Source organism: Vitis vinifera, chromosome 5 (genome assembly GCF_030704535.1).
Source record: "Vitis vinifera cultivar Pinot Noir 40024 chromosome 5, ASM3070453v1".
Lineage (NCBI taxonomy): Eukaryota > Viridiplantae > Streptophyta > Magnoliopsida > Vitales > Vitaceae > Vitis > Vitis vinifera.
The window spans coordinates 18,884,954-18,908,783 of NC_081809.1; the positions used below are offsets into that span (position 1 = coordinate 18,884,954).

At 38.6% G+C, this 23,830-nt stretch overlaps 1 protein-coding gene across 1 annotated transcript in view; it reads right to left on the reverse strand.

Moving 5' to 3' along the window:
• Nucleotides 1-23,830, reverse strand: part of LOC100258878 (protein NO VEIN) — a 69,310-nt gene that overhangs the window by 37,608 nt on the left and 7,872 nt on the right. The window contains exons 3-6 of the mRNA XM_010651986.3: nt 17,918-18,602; nt 16,006-16,110; nt 4,387-4,564; nt 267-2,038 (exon numbers count right to left, since the gene is read on the reverse strand). Of these exons, the coding sequence (XP_010650288.1) occupies nt 267-2,038; nt 4,387-4,564; nt 16,006-16,110; nt 17,918-18,602 (2,740 nt within the window). The remainder of the gene's footprint in view (nt 1-266; nt 2,039-4,386; nt 4,565-16,005; nt 16,111-17,917; nt 18,603-23,830) is intronic.

A 23,830-nucleotide genomic window follows, 5' to 3' on the forward strand; every position in this document is an offset into this window, starting at 1 on the left:
AATATTACCAAGTTCAGCAATATTTAAGCACCAGAAACAACTTTGCAGAAATATACAGAAACCTTAGATCATAACCATGTATCATGCTACCAAAGATGGACCAAATCAGTAAGTGAAAATTATATAATAATGCCAACAGATCATATTTTTCAAGTTCTAAACAAAATAAGAAGCATGATAGCCAGTGATCCACAATGACGGTCCTTCTTTATTAGCTATTTTAAACCTACATATCACTATTAAGAAAACAATAATAGTGCACTTACTAGCTCAAGAAGAAAATGTGAATCCTGAGAATATAATTCCTGTGAAAGACAATGGAGTGCTCTCCCCAATCGAGCATGCTGCTTCTTCAACATGCTGCTCTCCATGCTTGAGAGAGTTGGATCCAAACCAAACTCATCTCGCCTAATAGATTCAATAACTAGGGTTGCATCCTTGTGCTCATTAAGCTCAGGTGCATATAGTATGCAACCATGTCCAGACCTATCAACAGAAACTCCCTCACTACCAGTCGTCTGACAAATTTCACTATGTTCTTCATTATGCCCACATGCACCATCAGAAATTATCATTTCCCCTTCACATGAGGGAAACTTAGCCAATGCATTTTGAGTAAACTTTGTCCCTCTTCTGAGCTCAGAACTTGCAGCTTGCAAGCACAAAGCCCCAGAGGACACGAAGGAGTTGGTAGCAGCAGCAGAAGAAAATGCATGATAATCATCAATCCACTGCATTACACCAAGAGATAAACCTACTTCATGAAGCATGACTCGCTGGTCCATTTGATTGCATTCATCCAGAATGGCTGAAGGGCCATTTATTGTAAAAGGTTGCAGCCCTGAGAGCAATATATCAGCAGCAAAACTTCGAAACTCTGAAGGTAAATAACCAAGACAATCAAGGAGAAACCTCGATGCAACAGGAACCGCTTTACTTGTTCTGCTCATGTTTCTCTGTGATCCACTGCTCAAATTACTAGTAGCATCCATATCAAGCATTTCCCGTTGGAATAAGGGTTTTCCATGCATCAGAGAGTCCTGACTCTCATTTACTTCCATATTTTCCACTGAATTCCTTAAAATGACCTCAAATGCTTGACGTGCATGGCATTTTAAAAGTGAGAATGGAACGTGTCTTTTTCCCCCAAATAATGAAAACAAAGATAAAAGTTGCACTGCAGTTCGGAAAGAAGATCCTTGAAGTGAAGCTTCCAAAAACGAATCCATAGTAGCTGAATGATCAATTCGCATTACTTTACCATCTTTTGTCACCAGACACAACAACTCTTTGGTATTGACTTCATTCAACAACCACCATACAAGAGGACCAAGAGAGGGAGCAAATATAAGGTCCCAATGTGACCACGAATTTAGATCAGACAACATGGGTGCCCTAATTAAGATTTCAATTGCATCCTTAGTTGTAACGGGACCGAGTATTCCTGCTTTCTGGCCTATGTCAGTACTGGTACCTGAATTTTCCAATGACTCATTATGAACCGACGAGTCTTTGATAGTATATGTGCCTAAAAGTGTTGAAGAAAACAAGACACAGGTGGAAACCACACAGCTCTTTTGCTCTCTCACAATATCTAGAAAATCGTCCATGCAACCATTTTCCAATATTTTGAAACCTACTGATGGGAATTGCCTCTTAAGGAGCATTGAAATCTTCTGTTTGGTTAAAGTTTCATTCTCCCATAAACTATTTGAAGCTTGTGATAACAATACAACCAACTGTTTTTGGAGCATGCAAACCTCCAAAGGTGACTTCTCATATGTGTCACTGGTCAAGCACTTGTGCAGTTCATTAGGCAGTATAGAGGCATGTTTTTCTAGGAATGTGAAAAAATCTCCAAAACCAAGGGACTTAAATTCCTTAACAGAAAATTTTTCTGCAACCCAAAACTCACAATTCGAAAGCTGCCTGAAGAGGAGAAACTTCTTTTCAAGCGGTGATTTTCCACTGTGTGAAATATCATGATCAAGCTCAAAAAAGGTAACTAAATTCCTCATAACATCTTCAACAGTGACACCTGTGAGATGCATTAAAGAAGTATGTGTCAAGATATAGAAGATCAATGAGGTAAACAAAGAAAGAGAATACAAAATAAAATAAAAATAAACCCCAAATGTGCATGGTGATTTTGTTCTGTTCATTTAGGAGTGAAAGTGCAGAAAGTGGATCGTGTTGTATATCATCTTACAAAGAAAAAGAAGAACACCATCCATCTCTTTTGTTATGGCTCTTTCCCCATCCCAAATCTACCAATCACCTTTATTTCTCATTCCTCAACTAATGATTTCCTTACCATACAAAAGCCCTTTTGGTGGCCCCTCCCTCTATCCACGCTCATTTTTGGTCATTTAGGAAATACACAAACCTCTCACATTCATTTAATAAAAATCCTAACTCACACGGCTGTATGTGGTACCCAAAAACTTGGCATATCAATTAGTAAATCCCAACTCCTACAACTGTTTGTGATACCTGAAAACATGGCTGACCAGTACTAGGACCCTTCCTTCTTCCTTCTCCCCCTCCTTCGCCCCCATCACCTTCCACATTTATTTTTGGGCTTTTTGGGAAACCCAGAAATTCTCACATTCATTTGGTGATGGAGTTGTATTGTAGGGTGGGAGAGATTCTTTATTCTTACCTAGGTCTACCATTGGGTGCCCCTTTCAAATCAAAATCAGCATGGGAATAGGATGAAAGAGAGGTCTCACAAAAGACTAGAAAAATTGCAAAGAGATTTTCTTTGAGGAGGTGGGGCTTTGGAGAATAAGTCGCATCTTGTAAGATGAGATTTGTGTGTATGGATAGGAATAAGGGGGGCTAGGCATCATAAGTCTTTCATTTCTTAATCATGCTCTTCTTGAAAAGTGGAGTTGGAGATTCACTTCAAAAGGGGAAGCTTTTTTGGAAACAAGTTGTAGAAGGGTAAGTATGGGGAGGAAAGAGGGTTTTTTTTTTTTTTTTGATAGGTAGGGAGGAAAGAGGGAGTTAGAAGTCTTGCAACGTGAGAAATGGGCATGGGGTCAAAATGTGGAAAGCTATCAAGAAGGGTGGGACCTCCTTGATAGTAGGGTTGCTTTTGAAGTGGGTGATGGTAGAAGGGTGAAGTTTTGAGAGGACACATGGTGCAGGGTGGAACCCTCAAAAGTGTCAAACCCCTTCACTTTGGGCATTATTTGGAATTCTTGGCTCTTGACTAAAGGGAGCTTTTTTTTCTTGGGAAGCAAGTTGGAGAAAAGTTGTGACATTAGATTAGCTTCAAAGACGACGATGACCGCTAGCAAACAAACGCTATCTGTGTAAAATCAAACGAGAATCAACTTATCACATTCTTTTTCATTGCACCATGTCAAGGGTTCTATGACAAATGTTGTTCTCCCTACTTGGTGAATTATGGGTGCTTCCTTCTACTGTCAAACAAACTTTTTTAAGCCAGAAAGGCTCTTTTATACAGAGAAAACAGAAGAAGTTTTGGTGAGTCACTCTATACATTTTTTAGACTTCATGGAAGGAGAGAAACCATGGAAAGTTTGGAAATGAAGATTAGTCTAAGAATAAGTTGAAATGGTTGTTCCTAAGTAATCTATTATTAGCTTAGGTTAGGATGCATATAGAAGAAGGTTCAATGCCATTGATTGATTTTGTTGATGAGTTAGGATCATGGTGAGAGAGAGAGAGAGAGAGAGAGAGAGAGAGAGAGAGTTGGTTTCTGATTCTCTTTTGTGGATTTGTTGCTTTGTGCCAGTCGTATATGACCTGTGTATTCTAGTGTACATCTTTCCTTTTCGTATATATACATATTTCATTGCTTATAAATAAATAAATCCTATAACACAGAAAATACTCGGTTGACAAGTTCTGCTACAGTTTGAGAAACCCAAACCTTGGTTGACCAGTTTTCGGTTTAATCAAGCTGTATGAGCTGCAGTGCAGTGCAGGATTTTTTTTTTTTTTTTTTCTATCAGGCACAATAATTTTGAAGCTGCCACCAAGTTGGTTTTCTCTTGTAGCAGAAAGCAAGGGGCATGTTGACACCAGTCGCACACTTAAAGAAATTTTAGGTTCAAAATTGGTGTTAAAGAATTAGCAGCAAACTTCTATATCATCTCAAGGGACACGAATATGGACATGAACAGAAACATGTCAAAGAGGTTTCCCAATGGTAGCTTCCATCCTATATGAGGCCAAACTTTTTATCCTCTCCACAATTGCAATTCAACTTTCCTACTTTGTCTATCCTAAGTCCTTTTCTGCTAGTAATGATTGCATAAGAAGCTGAATGGTGATACAACCTTATATTTTGAGATAGTGAACATAAATTATATAACTCAGTAAACCCTGATTTACAAACTAAAGAATACTTACTGTGTCTATGCTCCAAAATGCAGTCAGTGATGGCAACTGTATCATTTTCGCTTGGCTCAACATCTATGCTTTCATATTCAGAATGCTTATCAGGAAGTTTGTTAGTTAATTCATCTTGACTGATGGCTTGGAAAGTATCATAGATGCTATCCCACATTCCACTTTTAATAGATGTCACCTGCAATATGTAACAAGCAACTTATCATTTGTGTTCACAAATAACCACATCACAATCAACTAAAACAGCAACGGTCAGTTAATACAAAATATAGATAAAAAACATCTGTGACAATCAATAAAGCAGAGAACCAAATAAGCATAAGCAAAGTTTAGTAATTACACAAGCACTCTACTCTTTGGAAACACAAAAACTGATTTTTGAAAGCCATACTTCGCCATACAAAAGAAGAATAAACAGTGCCCTTCCATAAAAGGATAACGTTTCATCAAGATCCCATTGTCAAGAGAAAATGTGAGCTTGGAATGCTGGGTATAGGTAATTAAACAAGAATTATTGACAATACAATATCATCATTCTGAATGCAGGTTCAGTGGTTAACAAACAAGATTTGCAAGGAGTTCATGTAGCCATTTTCATACTGTACAATGTCTACGAATAGCTAAGGGTAATATTTTAACAATTACCATTGTGGTAAAAGGTTGTAGCTATGGTAAAATAACAAAATTGTCTGATAACTTTAGGCTTTGGTACTATCTATTCACACAAGTAAGGATTGAATAGGTTCCACCAAGGAGTATATGTGATATGATGTTCATTTCATATAGGGGTTTGGGGACTCCATTAGAGGAAAGACCATTTGGCAAATTGTTTGTCTCACTTTGCTTGGATTGAGTGGCAAGAGAATGCCAAATTTTTTCAAGTAGAGAGGTTGTGGACTTTACTTCACTTCTATTCCTCTTTTTGAGCCTCATCCTCATGCACCAAAGCTTTAAAGGCATCCCTCTCAGTGTTATTCAACTCAATTGGCATTCAATGTGTAAATCAAAAGGCTTTTGACATTATTGAGAGGAGCTTAGTCAGAATTTCAGGAGAAAACATCTTTGTATATTGTGTTGTAGTCTAAACCTTTTGTATAGACTCCTTGTACAGCGGAGGAGTTCAATCATATTTTGATAAGATTTTTTGTAATTGTGGGGAGGACTTCTCATCCTTCTTATGTTTTCTTTAACATTAATACACACATCTCTTGTTTATAATAAAAAAATTGATAAAATAAATAAATAAAAACCACAGACCCGAAAGAAAAATGGAAGGAATATTTATGAATGCATGAACAGGGATAGGCAACTGCTGGCCCAGTTGTTTTTCAAGCCCACGAGACTGTAGTGATGTCGTCTTCAACACTCCAGCGAGTTGGATCTTCTGCAATGGCGGTCCCGCTAGTTGCACGCTCTCAAGGTCCAATCGAAGTTAAGGCTGGCGACGAGGCTTTCTCTGGAGAGGATGCTCGGGCCTTTGAGATAAAGGCCCAGTCTCTTCCCAACCCTAGCCCACCTTCAGACTCAATCGTGGGCTATATTTTTAAAGGCCCGTTGTGGTTGGGCCAAAGAATAGGAGGAGCGATGTCCTCTGTTAAGAAAGGTTGGTCTCGAAAGGAAGAAAATGATGCAATGAGAAAGGGGAAAGCTTCTGAGGTTCAGACAAGAGGCTCTGCGGAGAAGGAAGAGAAGGTAGTTTCAAAGAAGATGTGGACCACCCTCTTCCCTCCAAGTTTCGATCGCCGACAAGGACTTCGGAGTTGCAGCGAGCCTCTTTACCTCGGGAAGTCATCATCGGTTAGCAAAGTTCGTCTATTGGAAGAGGATATCAGGACGGGATCTCAGATGGAATGAGGATTCAGAGCGAGTCCTCTCTTTCATTGTCATTTCTCAAGGAATCGAAAATGATGTTCGGGGGAAGGGACCCCGTTGTCAAGAGGCGAAGCGGCTTTGTGCAATCCCCATTTCGAAGAAGACATAGAAGGTTTTTTAGGCCGAGTGGAGTCTGATCTTCGTGGTTCATCAGTCATGGATTCACCTTCTAGTCTAGAAATCAAAGGTAAAAGACTCATCTTTGAGGGGATTTGTGAAATACCGGGAGTGGAAAACTTGGAGGTATGTCTGTCTTCACCTTCTCAGCCACCCGAGTCTTCTTCTATCCCTTCTTGTGGTCTAGCACTTCCTTTGCCAAGTCCCTTTGGTTCAAATCTTCCTAGTTCAGTCTCTCTTTCTTAGTCTCCTATGGAAAATCGAGTAATTTCTTAATTTTTTTCTAAAAAAGACGTTGTTGGCACTGTTTTCCAAAATTATGTTGGCATTCCTGTCCGTGATGAGGAGGAGAAACAGTTTGCTTTATCAAACCAGATGTCCGAGAGTTTTACCCCTAGTAAGTCTAAACCCAGCTTGCCTAAGGAGGTTTCCAACCTGGTTACAGGTAGCCAGGGTGATACTGCGGTCTCCCCATCGGGCGAGTTCCATATAGATGGCCTGTCCCCCAGGAAAATGGCTAAAGTGCGAGAGGTTTTATGCTCTCTGGATATTAAGGTTTATTCCAGGAGGAAGAACAGATGCTCCACAAGTAGTTGAGACCTGTTGGCATTGGTTTGGTGGTTTAGGGTCTATGAGTTTCTCCATGAAAATTATCAATTGGAACACTAGGGGTTTGGGATCAAGGAATAAGCGAAGGGTGGTTAAAGATTTTCTAAGGTCAGAGAATTCGGATGTTGTGATGATTCAGGAAACAAAAAATGAGAAGTGTGACAGAAGGTTTGTGGGTAGTGTCTGGACGGTCAGAAATAAGGATTGGGCTGCTCTTCCGGCGTGCGGGGCTTTAGGTGGGATTTTGATCATTTGGGACTCTAAAAAACTGCGTAGTGAGGAGGTGTTAATAGGATCCTTCTCGGTCTCAATCAAGTTTGCTTTGGATGGTTGCAGACCTCTTTGGATATCCACAGTTTATGGCCCAAACAGCCCCTCACTTAGGAAGGATTTTTGGGTGAAACTTTTAGACATTTTTGGCCTATCTTTTCCGTTATGGTGTGTGGGCGGTGATTTTAATGTCATAAGGAGAAGTTCAGAAAAATTGGGGGGTTCTAGTCTAACTTCAAGCATGAAGGACTTTGATAGTTTTATAAGAGAATGTGAATTGCTTGATCCACCTTTACAGAACGCATCATTCACTTGGTCAAACTTGCAAGAGTCTTCCGTGTGTAAGAGATTGGATCGTTTTCTTTACTCAAATGAGTGGGGGCAGCTCTTTCCCCAAGGCCTTCAAGAAGCCGTTCCTAGAAGGACATCGGATCATTGGCCAATTGTTTTGGATACCAACCCGTTCAAATGGGGCCCAACACTTTTTAGGTTTGAGAATATGTGGTTGCAACATCCTAGTTTCAAGGAGAACTTTAGAAATTGGTGGAGAGGTTTTCAAGGAAATGGGTGGGAAGGTCACAAGTTCATGAGGAGATTACAATTTGTTAAAGCCAATTTGAAAGAGTGGAATAAGGTTTCTTTTGGAGAGCTAAAGGAAAGGAAAAAAAGCATCCTCAATGATTTAGCTAACTTTGATGCCATTGAGCAAGTAGGGGGTCTCACTTCTAATCTTTTAGTTCAAAGAGCCTTAAGAAAAGGGGAGCTAGAGGAATTAATTTTAAGGGAAGAAATTCATTGGAGACAAAAAGCTAGGGTGAAATGGGTTAAGGAAGGGGATTATAACTCAAAGTTTTTTCATAAAGTGGCTAATGACAGGCGAAATAGGAAATTTATCAAAGTGTTGGAGAATGAAAGGGGATTAGTGTTGAATAATGCCGAGAGTATCACAGAGGAGATTTTACTTTACTTTGAAAAGCTCTACGCGAGTCCTACAGGAGAGTCTTGGAGTGTTGAAGGATTAGATTGGTCCCCTATTTCGGAAGAGAGCGCGTCTAGGTTGGATTCCCCTTTCACTGAAGAAGAGATTTCTAAGGCCATTTTTCAGTTGGATAGGGATAAGGCGCCGGGGCCTGATGGCTTTACCATTGCAGTATTTCAAGATTGTTGGGATGTGATCAAGGAGGATTTAGTGAGAGTGTTTGCAGAGTTTCACAGGAGCGGAATTATCAATCAAAGCACTAATGTCTCCATAATTCTGTTACCCAAAAGGAATTTGACAAAGAAAATCTCATATTTTAGACCCATTAGCTTGATCACTAGCCTCTACAAGATAATAGTCAAAGTGCTTTTAGGGCGTCTAAGAGGGGTTCTACATGAAACCATTCACTCTACTCAAGGCGCTTTTGTTCAAGGGAGACAAATTTTGGATGTTGTTCCCATAGCCAATGAGATAGTGGATGAAAGAAGACGATCAGGGGAGGAAGGTGTCGTCTTCAAAATTGACTTCGAAAAGGCTTATGATCATGTGAGTTGGGATTTTTTGGATCATGTGTTGAAGAAGAAGGGGTTCAGTCCTAAATGGAGGAAATGGATGAGTGGTTGTTTGTCCTCGGTTTCTTATGCAGTCTTGGTGAATGGAAACACTAAAGGGTGGGTTAAGGCATCTAGAGGCTTAAGACAAGGAGACTCTTTATCCCCTTTTTTGTTTACTTTAGTCGCAGATGTACTGAGCAAGATGCTATTGAGAGCAGAGGAAAGAAATTTGTATGGAGGGTTTCAGGGTGGGTAGAAACAAAACTAGGGTGTCTCATCTGCAATTTGCAGATGATACCATATTCTTTTCTAACACTAAGGAGGAAGAACTATAGTCGCTCAAGAGTCTTTTGCTAGTGTTTAGGCATATTTCTGGGCTCAAGGTCAACCTTGACAAGAGTAATATTTATGGCATCAATCTTGATCAAAATTATCTTTCTAGATTGGCTAAGTTGCTTGATTGCAAGGCTTCTGGTTGGCCTATACTCTATCTAGGCCTTCCTTTGGGAGGGAATCCCAAGGCATGTGGCTTTTGGGATCCAGTGATTGAGAGAATCTCAAGAAGATTAGATGGGTGGCAAAAGACTTACTTATCTTTTAGAGGAAGGATAACTCTTATCCAATCTTGCCTCACCCACATGCCCTGTTACATCCTCTCCTTGTTTAAGATACCCGCTTTAATGGCTGCAAAAATTGAGAGGTTGCAAAGGGATTTTTTATGGTCAGGGATTGGAGAAGACAAAAGAGATCATTTAATTAGTTGGGATGTAGTGTGTAAACCGAAGGCAAAAGGCGGATTGGGTTTTGGGAAGATATCTCTAAGGAATCTCGCTCTTTTAGGGAAATGGTTGTGGAGGTACCTTAGAGAGGGTTCAGTTCTATGGCATCTGGTCATCTTAAGCATTTATGGATCACACTCTAATGGTTGGGATGCTAACACTTTAGTCAAATGGTCACATCATTGTCCTTGGAAGGCTATTGCACAAGTCTTTTAGGAGTTTTCCATGTTTACTCGGTTTGTGGTAGGAAATGAGGAAATAATTCGTTTCTGGGAAGATTTATGGTGGAGGGACCAACCTTTGGGATCCCAATATCCAAGACTATTTAGAGTAGTCTTGGATAAAAATGTTCCTATTTCATCAATTCTCGGTTCTACTCGTCCTTTCTCTTGGAACTTTAATTTCCTCCGTAACCTTTCAGATTCTGAGATAGAAGACTTAAAAGGCCTCATGCGGTCACTTGATGGTTTGCATCTATCACCTCCGGTTTCAGATGCCCGATCTTGGCCTTTATCTCCTTCAAGGCTTTTTTCAGTCAAATCTTTCTTTCTAGCCTTATCCCAATTTTCTGGTTCTCTTCAGGTTTTTCCTTCTAAGTTCGTTTGGAAATCTCAAGTCCCTTTCAAAGTGAAGTCCTTTGTCTGGTTAGTGGCACACAAGAAGGTAAATACTAATGACATGCTACAATTGAGAAGACTCTACAAAGCTCTTAGTCCTGATATTTGTATTATGTGCATGAAGCATGGGGAATCAACAGATCATCTTTTCCTACATTGCTCTCTGACGATGGGGTTGTGGCAGAGATTATTTCAGTTAACCAAGATGGATTGGGTTCCCTCGATGAGCATCTTTGACATGATGTCCATCAAATTTAATGGTTTTGGTTCATCTAAGAGGGGGATAGTTTTGTGGCAAGTTGCGAGTGTCGCTTTAATTCGGGTTTTTGAAGATAAAACAAGGAATTCAGAGTATCTTTGGGATTTTATTTTTTTCCTTGCTTCTCTTTGGCCTTTCTGTTCCAAGGTTGTTAAAGGAACTCCCCTTAATGTATTACAACTTGACTGGTTAGCGGTGTGTAATCCCATTGGTCTAACCTAGAGTGTTCGCTTGTTTTACTGCGCACTTTCTTGTGTTTGTATTCTTGTAATTTAGTTTTCTTTGGTGGGAGGATTTCTCATCCTTCTCTTGTACTTCTTTTTCTATCAATATATCTCTTTGTTGTTTCCTATCCAAAAAAAATCCCTATCAATTCCTAAGATAACCATAAAATTGGTACCATACAGGATTTACACTCAAAGACAAAACTTATGGAACTAGCTTAAACTACTAGATCAATGAATAATCACAGCATCTTGACATTTTTTTTAGCATTCCAAATACCTAATCTTACTTTACTTAAAATGTTATACAAATTCTTGGCTAATTTAGTGAAAAACTATATGGTAGAACCTTCTCATAATTTTCCAAAATCCAAAATTCTAATTTTATCCATGTTTTGTGCCTTTTTTCTTTAGTTCACACAGCTCCAAATTCTTTTCCATCTTGCCTCATCTCAACTAGGACTGCTTGCTTGAACCCAAATTTCCAATTCAATACTACGCATAAAAGCATTACACTTGACTGGGGTCATGATTTTAATTTTCAAATCTATTTATAAATGTTTACTTTGTTGATAGAAATTTCCTGAATTACACAATTTATGAACTAATTTTGGCAGTCATCTTTCTTAATATTTAAATATTTAATTTCAAGCTTCCTAATCCTATTAAATTTGTTTCCTCTCTCTCTCTCTCTCTCTCTATCTCTGATTCTTTTTTGGCTAACTCAATGTAGCAGTACTTTATTTTGTTCATGCATGGTCTCTTTCTCTTTTTGAATCTATTTTGGCAAATTTAATGTAGCAGTACTACTTTATGATGTTCATGCATGTCCTCTTTTTCAAATTTACAAAAAGGGAAATTTTCCATCCAATATTTTAATTTATTTCAGTTGGTGCATGGGTTCTACAACAAACATAACAATTTTCTAAGATGCTATATATGCATCCATTACTAAATTTCAAGCTCTAAAATTCCAAATATAATTATTATCGTGCTATATAGACTTTGCCTTTATCATCACGCTATATAGACTTTGTCTTTGAAACTTTAGTATTCAGTATTAGGGATTTTGTTCAAATTAGTCTACAAGCAATTCCAATCCAAAAACCTCCTTCTCTTCCCACCTTCCTGGTCCCTCACCTCTTTTCTAGCCTTCATATATTTAAGGAGAACCAAAGTCTTCACCTCTTAATCCACTAAAGGCTGTCCAAAAAACCGAAACTTCATGAACACTGAGAAACTATTTCCCAACCACACTTCCAACTCCTCTCTTTTCCTCTTGATTGACTGTAATTAACCAAGCACTCTAGCGTCCACGGCTCCCTGTCAAAACAAGAGGCAGAGAAAGGCATCCTCTTCTTGCTCAAAGGTTGCCACCCTACAACCTTTTTTGGCTTCCATCTTCATCAACAAGGACACAATTTTATTTTCATAACCATCCACTGGTAATCCCAAAAACTTGTTAAAGGAGACAAAAGTCCCAAAAGATAGATCCAAAAGATTCCCATCTCCCATAACATCCCAACTGGGACTACCATTTCTTAAAGCCACCTCCTCACAACTCATTTTTAGTTCTACACTCTTGGAATCTTTAGACTGATGCTCCCAGAAGTCCACAACTAAACCCTCATGAGAAATCATTCACAAAGGATCATAACCACCACCCTTGCAATCTACTGGAAACCCCTCATCTTGCTGCCTCCACAGAACCAAGCAATTGGAATCACCAGTGATGAGCCCCCATCGTTGGAGAAAGAAGGAGAAGAAATAGGAGGCTGTCAAAAGAGCAATTGACAATAGCTTACCTATAAAACTATCTGCTTTGAACAAGAGAGTCGCACTAGTAGATGGCATTCTGTCCACCTAGCTCATGCAAGATGCAGAGACCAAGGAGAAGCTCCTGGATGCCCAAGCTTCCATAACCACACAGCAAAATAGGTCTATCAAAGACGGCTTTAAGCTAGCCCACACCATAATTTTCCAGGCCTGCAAGAGTCCTCGGCTGTCAAGGCCAAGCCCAATGCAACGAGGGGCTCACCTTCAATGAGAGAGGAAAGGCCCATTGATGGGAACTGGGATAGGGCAACAAAAGAGAAAAAGGGCTAGAAGTTAGGCCACTGGCCCGCCAGGAACCATAAATAAAAGCTTAGAGGCCATTCCCCCACTTAGCCCACTTAATGCCACATCTCTACTGCAAGCAAAAAAGGCTAGTCCCGCCCCTCTTGGACACCACGCCTTGACTTCGAGAGTGACGCATACCTTTTTACTTTTGACACGCTTCCCATCCTCTAACCCATCCACGCATGGCCTACCCTCACTGTCATTCCTAACCTCGTACATCCTAGAATCCTCCTTCAGAGAAACCATCAACATCCATGTTGGATCTCCCACCATAATTGAACAACGTAGACTAAAGTCTTGGCTGCCACATGCAAGAACCCTCCTCCTATCAGAACTTACTAGGATTCTAGCCCATTGCAGATGGAGTCTCCATTGTATCCATATCCATAGCCACAAATCCTCCACACACATCACCCACCATCTTAAAGAATTTTTTTTTCCCACAAGTACAATGACAACCCAACCACTCTGACCCAAATTTCTTTTGCACAAACCCCTTCCCTTAAACACCCAGCTTGAGTTTCTAACCTCCATTAATCCAATTGCAATCCCTTTCCTTCGAAAGAGCCAAAACCTATATGCCACAACCTCTCAACATCTTTAGTGTTCTCAAATTCCGCATAAGAGACCCCTTTCTGAGGGGATTCTTCTACACACTCCCGTAGTTCACAATCATATTCTGTAGGCTCCTTTGTAGGTTTAGGCAATTGGAAAACACCAATACTCTTCAATTTACTAGCTAGGGTCCTCCAGCCCCCTAGAAAGCCCCTTCCTTTTAAAAGATTAAGGAGAATCTTTTCCCTTTTGCAAACAAAACAAAACGTAGCAATAAACTACAAAATTCCAATTAATAAACTCTTCCACAATCTTTCCACTCCATCCTTAAAGGCTTTCTAATTTACCAACACACCAAACTTCAGCGCCCTCCAACAACATAGATAGGCCCCTCTCGCCAAATCTGATCCAAGAGGAGAGACCTTGCCCTTCCTCCACAATCATGTCAACTTCCCTGCATTTAACCATCTCCTTCGAAATCTCAAAGGATTTTGATTCAACCCCATGCCAGCAATTTGCCCCATTTTTACATCTCTACCTACTAGCTTCAGTTGCATTGACTTTGGTGACCATAAGAACTAATTTTTTGTACTTAGTGATATATGAGTCAATGACAAATGTTAGCATGTACAATACTGCACATGCTCTCTAAGTTTTGTCACACTTCGCTTAAGCTTGCCTTAGGTTACACCTTGCACCTAAGCCTCAGGAGATCTAGACCAACAAACTTGGAAGCTGATAAGTTGACCAAATAAGGAGCTAATCTTTTGTGGACTTCATTGGGATCTCATACTCCCTTGAGAAGTCCTGGTGGTTTTTCATAGAGTCTTTGTTTTCATATGTTTGTTTTACTTATAACAATTACAAGTATAATTCCTAGTTAAAAGTGGCTTGCTATGAACTCAATTCTTTGAGAGGGCAATTGAGCATCTTTGAGTCTGTAAGGCCTTGCTTCAAATATTTGGGCCTTAATCACAGGCTAGGTTAATTCCAATAACATTTGAGATTGGGCAATCAACATTTTGAATCTAATTCAAGTAGATTTAGGTCAAGGACAGCTGGTTTTCTAATATGTCTACCTTCCTACCACTCATCCACACTCCATCAAATTTCCTAACGTTGAACCAATTTTTCCTCCCCTATGAACACCAAGAGGGAATGAGTTAAGTACATTAACCTATCGAGTACACTTGGCTCAAGAACAATTTCCTTCTATTCATGCCCTAAGTGCAATACACTCAGCTCAAGAACGATTTGTGTCTATTCATGCCCTAAGTGCAACACACTCGGGTCAAGAACAATTTCCTTCTATCCATGCCCTAAGTGCAACTCCAACAGACATCAGCAAGAGATTTTGAAATAACTCCCCTTGACGCTCCCTCAAGAAATATTTACAGGCTTCAACAATGGGCCATCTGATTAACCCAGCTTTAAGTGCTCCGGGAACTTACTAGTTTTTAACAGCTATCTCCAAAAATGAACCTGACTATCTAACACCGGCAACCCAATCCCACACAAAAAGATATGCGCTATTCAATAAATCAATAAATATTTGCTTAGATGGTGAAAAATGGTGTGATGCACACCATATCCTACATGCTGCCTCTGCATCATTCATGCAGCTGAAACCGACTCTCCTGTTGTGCTTAGAATTTTGCAGATCACTGCTCCCGCTCATATGCACACAGCAGCTTGGCTCCTCCATTGCTTAGACCCTCCTTGTGAACCATACTCCCATATGTGCTAGAAGAAAAGGCATACTATTCAACCTTCAAATGCCTTTTTTGCCAGTTTACTGTTCATCCTTCTTGAAAAATTGTCCAGCCACTACAGTTGGACTCCTTCAATAATACCATGGAAAAGAGTCTCCTATTCATTCATCTAAAACTCCCTCAAATTTACCTTCCACACCTTACAACAAGTTTCAAGTAAATGACCCTAGATTTACATTTAAACTTCCAATAGAAACCAAGAATCTACCCAAAAAACATTGCTTTTTCCTTTCTAGATGCTATTGAGCCAAGAAATCTCATCCTTCTTGAAGCCTAGTGTAATCAATGCCTCACAACTCCTCTCTGCAATGGGGAGCCTAGTCTCCACCACCATTTTCTTCTTTAATATCAAAAAGATTTCTCTCCACTGCAGGGAATTGTCAGACCATGACAATCTGGCTCCTACCCATATCTTAGCTTGGCATAAGTTTCTTCCACTAATACCTATCAAAAAAATAATAATAAGTTTCATCCACTAATCCTCCATACACTTTTCAATATTGTAACTCGTAAAGAGACAACATATCATAGTGCTAAAGAATAGCTTCTGTTCATGATATAAGAAACTTCAAATGACATCCTATTAGCCCAAGAGTATTAGTGAACTTTTTAGCAGTACTTTACAACTACCACATTATTTTAATGTTTTTAGCCCATAAGTAATGTCATAATGCTTCGTAAGTTTTGAGTGAACCACCACATATGCAAGATCATATAAACAGGAAAAAATAAGGCAAAAGGAGATGCAGAAAATATGAATTTACGATCATCCAACAAAACAAAGTATATAATAGTCTTACGTATTTCTATTAGTCAAAACATATTCATTTAGAGAAACAAGAGTGAATAGCATGACCCTTACTACAACGTAATAATGTCCAATCAACTTACAGCAACATTTAGCAACCCAACAAATGGGTAAGATGAAAGCATTGATTTCATTATCTTTCTTTGTTTAGTTTGTGTGCCGTGGAACTGAAGCATCCTCTCAAGAACCTACAAGTACAAGAAGACATCCATTGAGAAATAGCATCTCATCTTTCAAAGGACAAAAGTTGCACAAATATGAAGCATCCAGCTGTAGCCTGTGCTTATGTACCTTAACTAGGTTCCTTATCAAAAGAAAAAAAAAATAGTAAACAAGAAACAATAAATAACAAAAAGATATAATAAATTAGAAAATGAAATGTTGACCTTAAAAAACCACAATGAAAAAGACATAATAGAAGTAAAAAAATGTCAAAAATTCACGCCTAACCAATCACTTAGATTTTACATGGGATATTGTTTTAGTTTCTATTTAGGAGCTGAAGCAGGCAATATCAAAATTAGGAATTAAGCACATCCCTTACCTCGAACGGATACTAGCAGCTAGAGAGGAAAGACACACACTAGTTATCAATTAGGTTACACCTAGGATATTGTTCCAATCTCCTATTCCTTGGATGTTTCAATGCAACACCAAAATAAGGAGTGAGATATGTCCCTTACCTAATCCAAACACCAAGAATGCACCATTCAATACAGGGGTGCAATTCATGTTGGCGGGTCATGTTCATGTCGTGTCAAAACCTGGGTATTCTACAACATAGTTTAACCTAAACCCGACACGAATAACAATTTTGTCAAAAACACAAACCCAAATGCTACCTATTATTAAACAAGTAACACATCGTGTAACCCCTTTATAATCAAGTCCTATTTGATAATTAGGTTTGGTTAAGTCTTATATCTCAACTAAACATTTTTATGGATCAATTGACCTATTTATCTAAAAACAAACTTTAAAATGAATCAAATATGGGTTAAATGGTCTAAAGTTATAATTAAGTTAATTAACGGGATTATTAAATGGGTCAATTCAGGTCAAATTCATGTTATACAAGTTGACCCAAAAACTACCTATTTATTAAACGAGTTATGCAGATCAACACAAATTTGACCCAAACCCAATTATACTCGATCCAAACCCACAAAAAGCATGTTAGATCTAAGTTATGTTGGCAAATCATATCAAACTTTACCACCCTTAATTCAGTATATGCCAGCTGTCAAAAAGCTAAAAGCTAGACTAAGATCCTTAGGCTCCATCACTTGTAGGCAGGTATCAAAAGAAAAATAAAAGAGCACCACCTTCTCTTGCAAGCCAAAGGGCATGCAGCCTCACATATTCATGACACCATGGCTTTCTAGCTTGGAGGAGTATAAAGGTCTTTAGGTTATAGTAGCACCATCAGCTATGCGTGCCTTTTAAAATGCAAGATCACATCTATGTAGGTATCTTTATCTTTTAACTTCAAGAGGACATATATCAAAACTCAATAACTAAGCTCCATTTGACAAGCTTCTCATAGTCTACAAGCTTTTCTTGACTGTTAAAGCCCTCGAAGCATAAAGTACTTTAGTAGAAGATATTTGGAGCTTAAAAGCCCATTCCAAACAGTTGGAGGCAAGTTCTTTTGCAGAAGAGCTCAAAGCAGATTTCAAACTTAAAGTTTTATTTTTACATTTTACTACATCAAATAGGAAGGTATTCTTTTGCACAGATATATACAAAGAACTAGTTCACTAGAAGCCACAACTATCAAACCCTCTACAGATGGAGCTTTTGGATTTTCATGCTATCAGTTTTGCACAAGACTACTTGAACTAATAGATGCCTTCGTTAATATTTATAAACATAAGATCACGAGAAGCATAGTGCCAAAAGAAATACAAAGCTACAAAGAAAGAGATGATACAAATTAATTGAAAATATAGTCTGGCCATTAATTCATACTTGAGTGTAGGAGCATGAACAAACCTCAGCTATGGTGTGCTCTTGACATGCCTCCTTCCAGGTTGTGATGAACATCCTCATAGAATCATTAGCAAGCAAAAAATCCGCTTCATTCAGATTGTTAAGCTCCTTTTTCTCATTGTCATGGTCCACTGAAAGAGGAACTAGTTCTAATTTATTTCTTTTAGGCAATTTGAGGTATTTTGAAACAGTGCAACTTCGGTTGCTGGACTTTCTTTTCCTTTTAAAGGGCCCAGTATTCTCACTGTGCATTGAACTGCCACTAGCAGAAGGGTTTCCCTCTGTTTCACCTTTCAATCCAAGTCGGGTCATCTCTTCAATTGCTGATGGGTAGGGGCAGCTACTCACTCTGTCACGAGTTTTGGAATTTGGTGATGAAAACTTGCTATTGCTGCACCCATCAATGTCTTCCTCACTCTCTTCATATTTATGATCATCACTACCATCCTCCTCTGAACATGATGAAACAAATATTGTGTGTTTACCACCAAAATCGTCGTGTGCTGAGGCAAATGACTTGACACGCTGGGACATGGCACTGAAGCGTTCATCTAACTTCTTTTTCTCTGAAGACCGAAGAGGGTGTTCCCTGATTTTCTTATCAGGAATCTGTTTAAGTGACCCTTGACTCTTCTTTAAAGTCATATGTTCTAGCTTCCTAGCTTCACGGATGAAACTAATATGCATCCTATGATCAAAAAGTAGTAATTCAATTAGATAACCAATATTTGAATAATTTTGAGTTTGCACTCATTATTTTTTTTGATAGGAAGTTTGCACTCATTATGGCAGATGATGAACACAAGTGCACCAGCACATACAATGAACAACACCACCAATGCTAAAAAAAAAGGCATAAGAGGTTGCATTCTGATCCACTGCAAGTTCTGTTCTCAAAAACTACAATACCATAAGAAACTTAACTAAACTATGAAATTCAAATCATAAAAAGATAAAATTTGCAGAAGCAATCCATTTTTGAAAATGAAAGTCCTATCCTTTTAGCTGTTAAATTAGACATGGACATCATATATAGATAAAGAATTTGGTACATAAAAATTAGGAAAAATATGGCCAATGCATTGAAAAAGTATGATTCATAAGGGGTTGCTGACTAGTTTTACTACTAGGTGTGGGTATTTTTACGCACATGAATAAAAGAAAAAGAACATGTAAAAAAAATATAAGTTGAGCCCTTAAGGCCTGGCTCAAGTGGTTCCAAGTTCAAGTCCCAATGGGGAAAAAAATTTACTTCTATATATATTTGATAGGTAAATTAGTAATTCATTAAAAAGCAAGAGCACAACAAAGCACACCGAAAGTATACAAAGTGCGCCTAAGAAAACAACAACAAAAAATGAGCCAAGGAGCAATCAAGGTGGGATTACAAAAAGGATTAATTGATTAAAAGGGATTAAATCATCCCAAATTTGTAAAACTAACCTCTCCCATTTTTTAACTTGAAGTGTAACCCATTTTTAACATAAATACCTTCAACACTTCCATTATTTACATGTGTGTTTTAAAAGAAAAGGTTATTTTTGCAAGACAAAAATGAGGGCATTTTTATTCAAAATGGGTATTTTTTAGGGTGAAAAAAAGCAGAGGGTTAGTTTACAAGGTGGGGATGATTTCATCCCTTTGAATCAAATAACCCTTACAAAAAATACCCCCCTCCCTTAATACACACACACACACACACACACACACACACACATATATATATATATATATATACACACACAATAGAACATAAGTTGAAACAACCAATAGAACCAAAAAAAAGGACATAACGGTCACATGAATATTAGACATGTAGTTATGTATACTATTATCATCTAATTATGTACTATTATTGTAAACAATGCATTAAAATGCCTCAAAAGATTTCAGCATTTATTGGAAAAGAGAAGTGAACTTATACATTTTGAAACATTTAAAGAGGGAATTAAAAGGGAGGGGGGGGGGGGGAGGGGGAATAGACAAGAAAAAAAAAAACTGAAAAGAGGCTGAAGCAAACATCCCAACTCTTCCACCACAACCATTATAGGATACATTAATGGTATCCAAGCCCCTTTTTTATTATTATTAGAGTATCCCAGCCTTTTTATGTAAGCAAAAATCAAAATTTAAAAATTCTAGTTATAACTATAACACAGAGGTTATGAACACAACAAAAGAACATTCTATTATGAATATCAATCCACTGTATGGTATTTTGCAACAGTTAAGAGATGACTGTATGTGGTAAAGGTAATATAAAAATCCATGAAAGCCGCAATTACAACCATTAAAATCAAAAAGTTGATTCATACATCATTCAGGCTTGTCAAAAACCATGAAACAGAAACATTAAAAACTAAACAAAGAAGAACACAGAGATTGCCTTGATGTGATCATAGGAAATATATCTAGGTCACATATTTTGTTCAAAAATATACATAGAACTGTTCAGCAGAGTAAACAAATTGGCAGGGATGAAAAAAAAAAGGGAAGAAGAAGAAGAAGAAAATTGTTTGAGAATGACTTTAACTATGAGACGATTCTGGGAGATAATTGATGAGTTTCAATTGAGGGATTTACCTCTCACAGGGGGGTGCTTTACTTGGTTTGGTGGTCTGAATAACAGTTCTTCTTCTAGGCTAGATCGCTTCCTAGTTTCTGAAGATTGGGAGTCATTTTTTAATGGTCTTTGTCAAAGTTTGCCGCCCAAGCCCACTTCTGATCATGCACCTATTCTACTGGATGGAGGAGGAATCAGAGGTGGAAAATCACCCTTTTGTTTCAAGAATATGTGGTTGAGAGTGGAAGGATTCAAAGACTTGGATAGGAGTTGGTGGATGGTTACACTTTCAATTGATCATATAGTCACATCTGAGCTTACAAGCTAAAGGCACTGAAGCAGGATCTCAAAGTACCCTCAAGATTCCAAGGCCAAAAGAAGGGCTGTGGAGGATTTTAGCAAATGGGCAAGCATGGAAAAGATTTCCTGGAGGCAAAAGTCAAGAGAAGTGTGGCTGAGAAAAGGGGATAAAAACTCAAGCTTTTTCCACAAGATGGCCAATGCACAAAGAAGAAGAAATTTCTTGTCGACTGTCAAAGTGAACGGAAGAAGATTGACAAACGAAGATGAGATAAGGGAGGAGGTGGTTAACACTTTTCATAGAATCTTATCAGAGACGGAAGATTGAAGGCCAGGCATCAATGGGTTGTCCTTTTTTGCCTTGAACAAGGAGGAATTAGGGCCATTAGAGGATCCTTTTTTTGAGGAAGAGGTTTTTGCAGCTCCTGCTAACTTGAGTGGAGACAACACTCTTGGTCCGGATGGGTTTTCCTTAGCCTTTTGGCAATCTTGTTAGGATATTATCAAAAATGAAGTTATGGGTTTCTTTGTTAAGTTCCATGATCTAGGTCACTTAGAAGAAGCCTTAAGGCCACTTTTATTGTGCTCATTTCTAAGAAAGAGGGTGCAAAGGATTTGAGGGACTTTCATCCCATCAATTTGGTGGGGAGCCTTTATAAGATTCTAGCTAAGGTTTTGGTTAACAGACTAAAAAGAGTTGTCAGGAAAGTGATTTCAAACTCCCAACATGCTTTTGTGGAGGGAAGACAAATCTTGGATGTTATCCTTATAGCAAATAAGGTGCTAGACTCAAGGTTGAAAAGCTCAAAAAGTGGGGTCATTTGCAAAATGGATATTGAAAAGGCCTATGACCATGTGAATTAGGGATTCTTATTAGCAGTCTTGGGGAAAATGGGTTTTAGGGCCAAATGGGTAAGGTAGATGAAGTGGTGCATATCCTCGACTCGGTTTACAGTTTTGATTAATGGGACCCCTATAGGTTTCTTTCAAAGTTCTAGAGGCCGAAGACAGGGAGATCATTTTTCCCTTTTTCTCTTTATTTTGGCAATGGAGGCTCTTTCTAGTATTTTGAAAGGGCTACAGAGGGTGGCTTCATTAAGGGTTTCTCGACCAATGGGAGAGGTGGTGTCCCATCTTCTTTTTGTCGATGATACACTAGTTTTTTGTGACTCAAATAAGGAGCATTGGGAGGCTTTGAGTTGGGCTTTCATGTGGTTTGAAGCGATTTCTGGTCTTAAAATTAATTTGGATAAGAGTGAGTTAATCCCAGTGGGAGAGGTTTCTAATGCAGAAGAGTTGGCTAGGGTGGTGGAATGTAAAGTGGGCTCTCTCCCTTCTACTTATCTAGGTCTACCTTTGGGCACTTCCTTTAAGTCTTTACCAGTTTGAGGTAGTGGAGGAAAGATTTCAAAAAAAAAAAAAAACTCACTATGTGGAAAAGACGGTACTTATCAAAAGGGGGGAGATTGACTTTAATCAAGAGCACTTTATCTAGTCTACCAATCTATTTTATATCTTTATTTATAATCCCACGTAAGGTGAGCCTCAAATTGGAGAAGCTTCAAAGAGATTTCCTTTGGGGGGGGAGGGGGGGAAAGCTCCAAAGAAATCCTCATTTAGTGAATTAGTCATTAGTTAGCTTGGATAAAAAGGATAGAGGTCTAGGGATTAGAAAGTTGTCCACTTTGAACAAAACCCCCCTTGGAAAATGGAGTTGGAGATTTGCTTCTAAAAATAAGGTTCTATGGAAGTTGGTGATTGTAAGGGAGTATGGAGAGGAAGAAAGGGGGTGGTGTTCCAGAGTTTCGAAGAAAGGTCATGGGGTCGGTCTTTGAAAGGCAATCTGGAATGGGTGGAAAGAATTCAACAAGAAGGTTGTTTTCAGGATAGGAAATGGTAGAAGGGTGAGGTTTTGGAAGAATAAGTGGTGTAGGGAGGATCCTTTAGCAATGGCTTTTCTAGAGTTGTTTTCAATTACCATTGATAAAGAAGCTTTAGGTAAACCAAATGTGGGAGCAGGTTGGGGAAGGGGGTTGTTGGAACCCGATGTTCATAAGATAGATAAATGATTGAGAATTGGGAAAGGTGGAAGAGTTGCTTAATGAGTTGTAAGGACAAGTGATCAAAAGTGGCGTTGAGGATGTCATGGCTTGGCGAGTAACAAAGGGAGACACCTTTATAGTGAAATCCTTTTACTACTCCCTAGTAGGGCGCCCATTAAAAGGCTTCCCATTAGGTATTGTGTAGAACCCTTTAGTCCCAATGAGAGTTAGTTTTTTTGCTTGGGAAGTAGTTTAGGGAAAAAAATTAACTCTAGGTCAACTAAAAAAGAGGGGTTGGTGTCTTCCAAGCAAATGTTATTTGTCTAAAGATAAAGAGGAGTCATCAAACCATATCCTTCCCCACTGTCCAAAGGCGACCTGGTTGTTGCACCTCATCCTTGCTCTTTTTAATGTCCAATGGGTAATGCCTTTCTCAATCAAGGATGTCGTTCTTAGCCGGTAGGGATCCTTTGTTGCAAAAAGGAAGAAAGTGTGAAGAGTAGCTCATTTATGATTATTTTGGACCCTTTGGAAAGAGAGAAATCAAAGAGCCTTTGAAGATTCAAACTTGACAAACCATACTATTTTACGCTCCTTCATGCACATGTTTTTGGAGTGGGTCAAGGTATATTTAGGGTCTAGCACTTTTGTCTTTATTTGACTTTATTGATCGGTTGGGTTGTAAGTGAACCAAGGGTGTTTTTTTTTGTGAATTCTTCCCTTTTTTTGGCCTTGTATACATCATGTATACTTTAGGAGCATTTTAGGCGCTTTTAATACAATTTCTTTTACATATAAAATATAAAAAAATAAAAAAAATAAAAATTAAAAAAAAAAAGAGAGAGAGAGAGAGAAAACAAGGAGAACATTCTTGGATGCCTATGCTTCTGACTTTGAGTGAGAATGAGAAGTTCATGCACATTCATCAACTCCCACAAACATATATATAAAAAATAAATAGGATTAGTTATATTTATGTCATGTTTACTAAACTTTTGAGGAAACGGAATA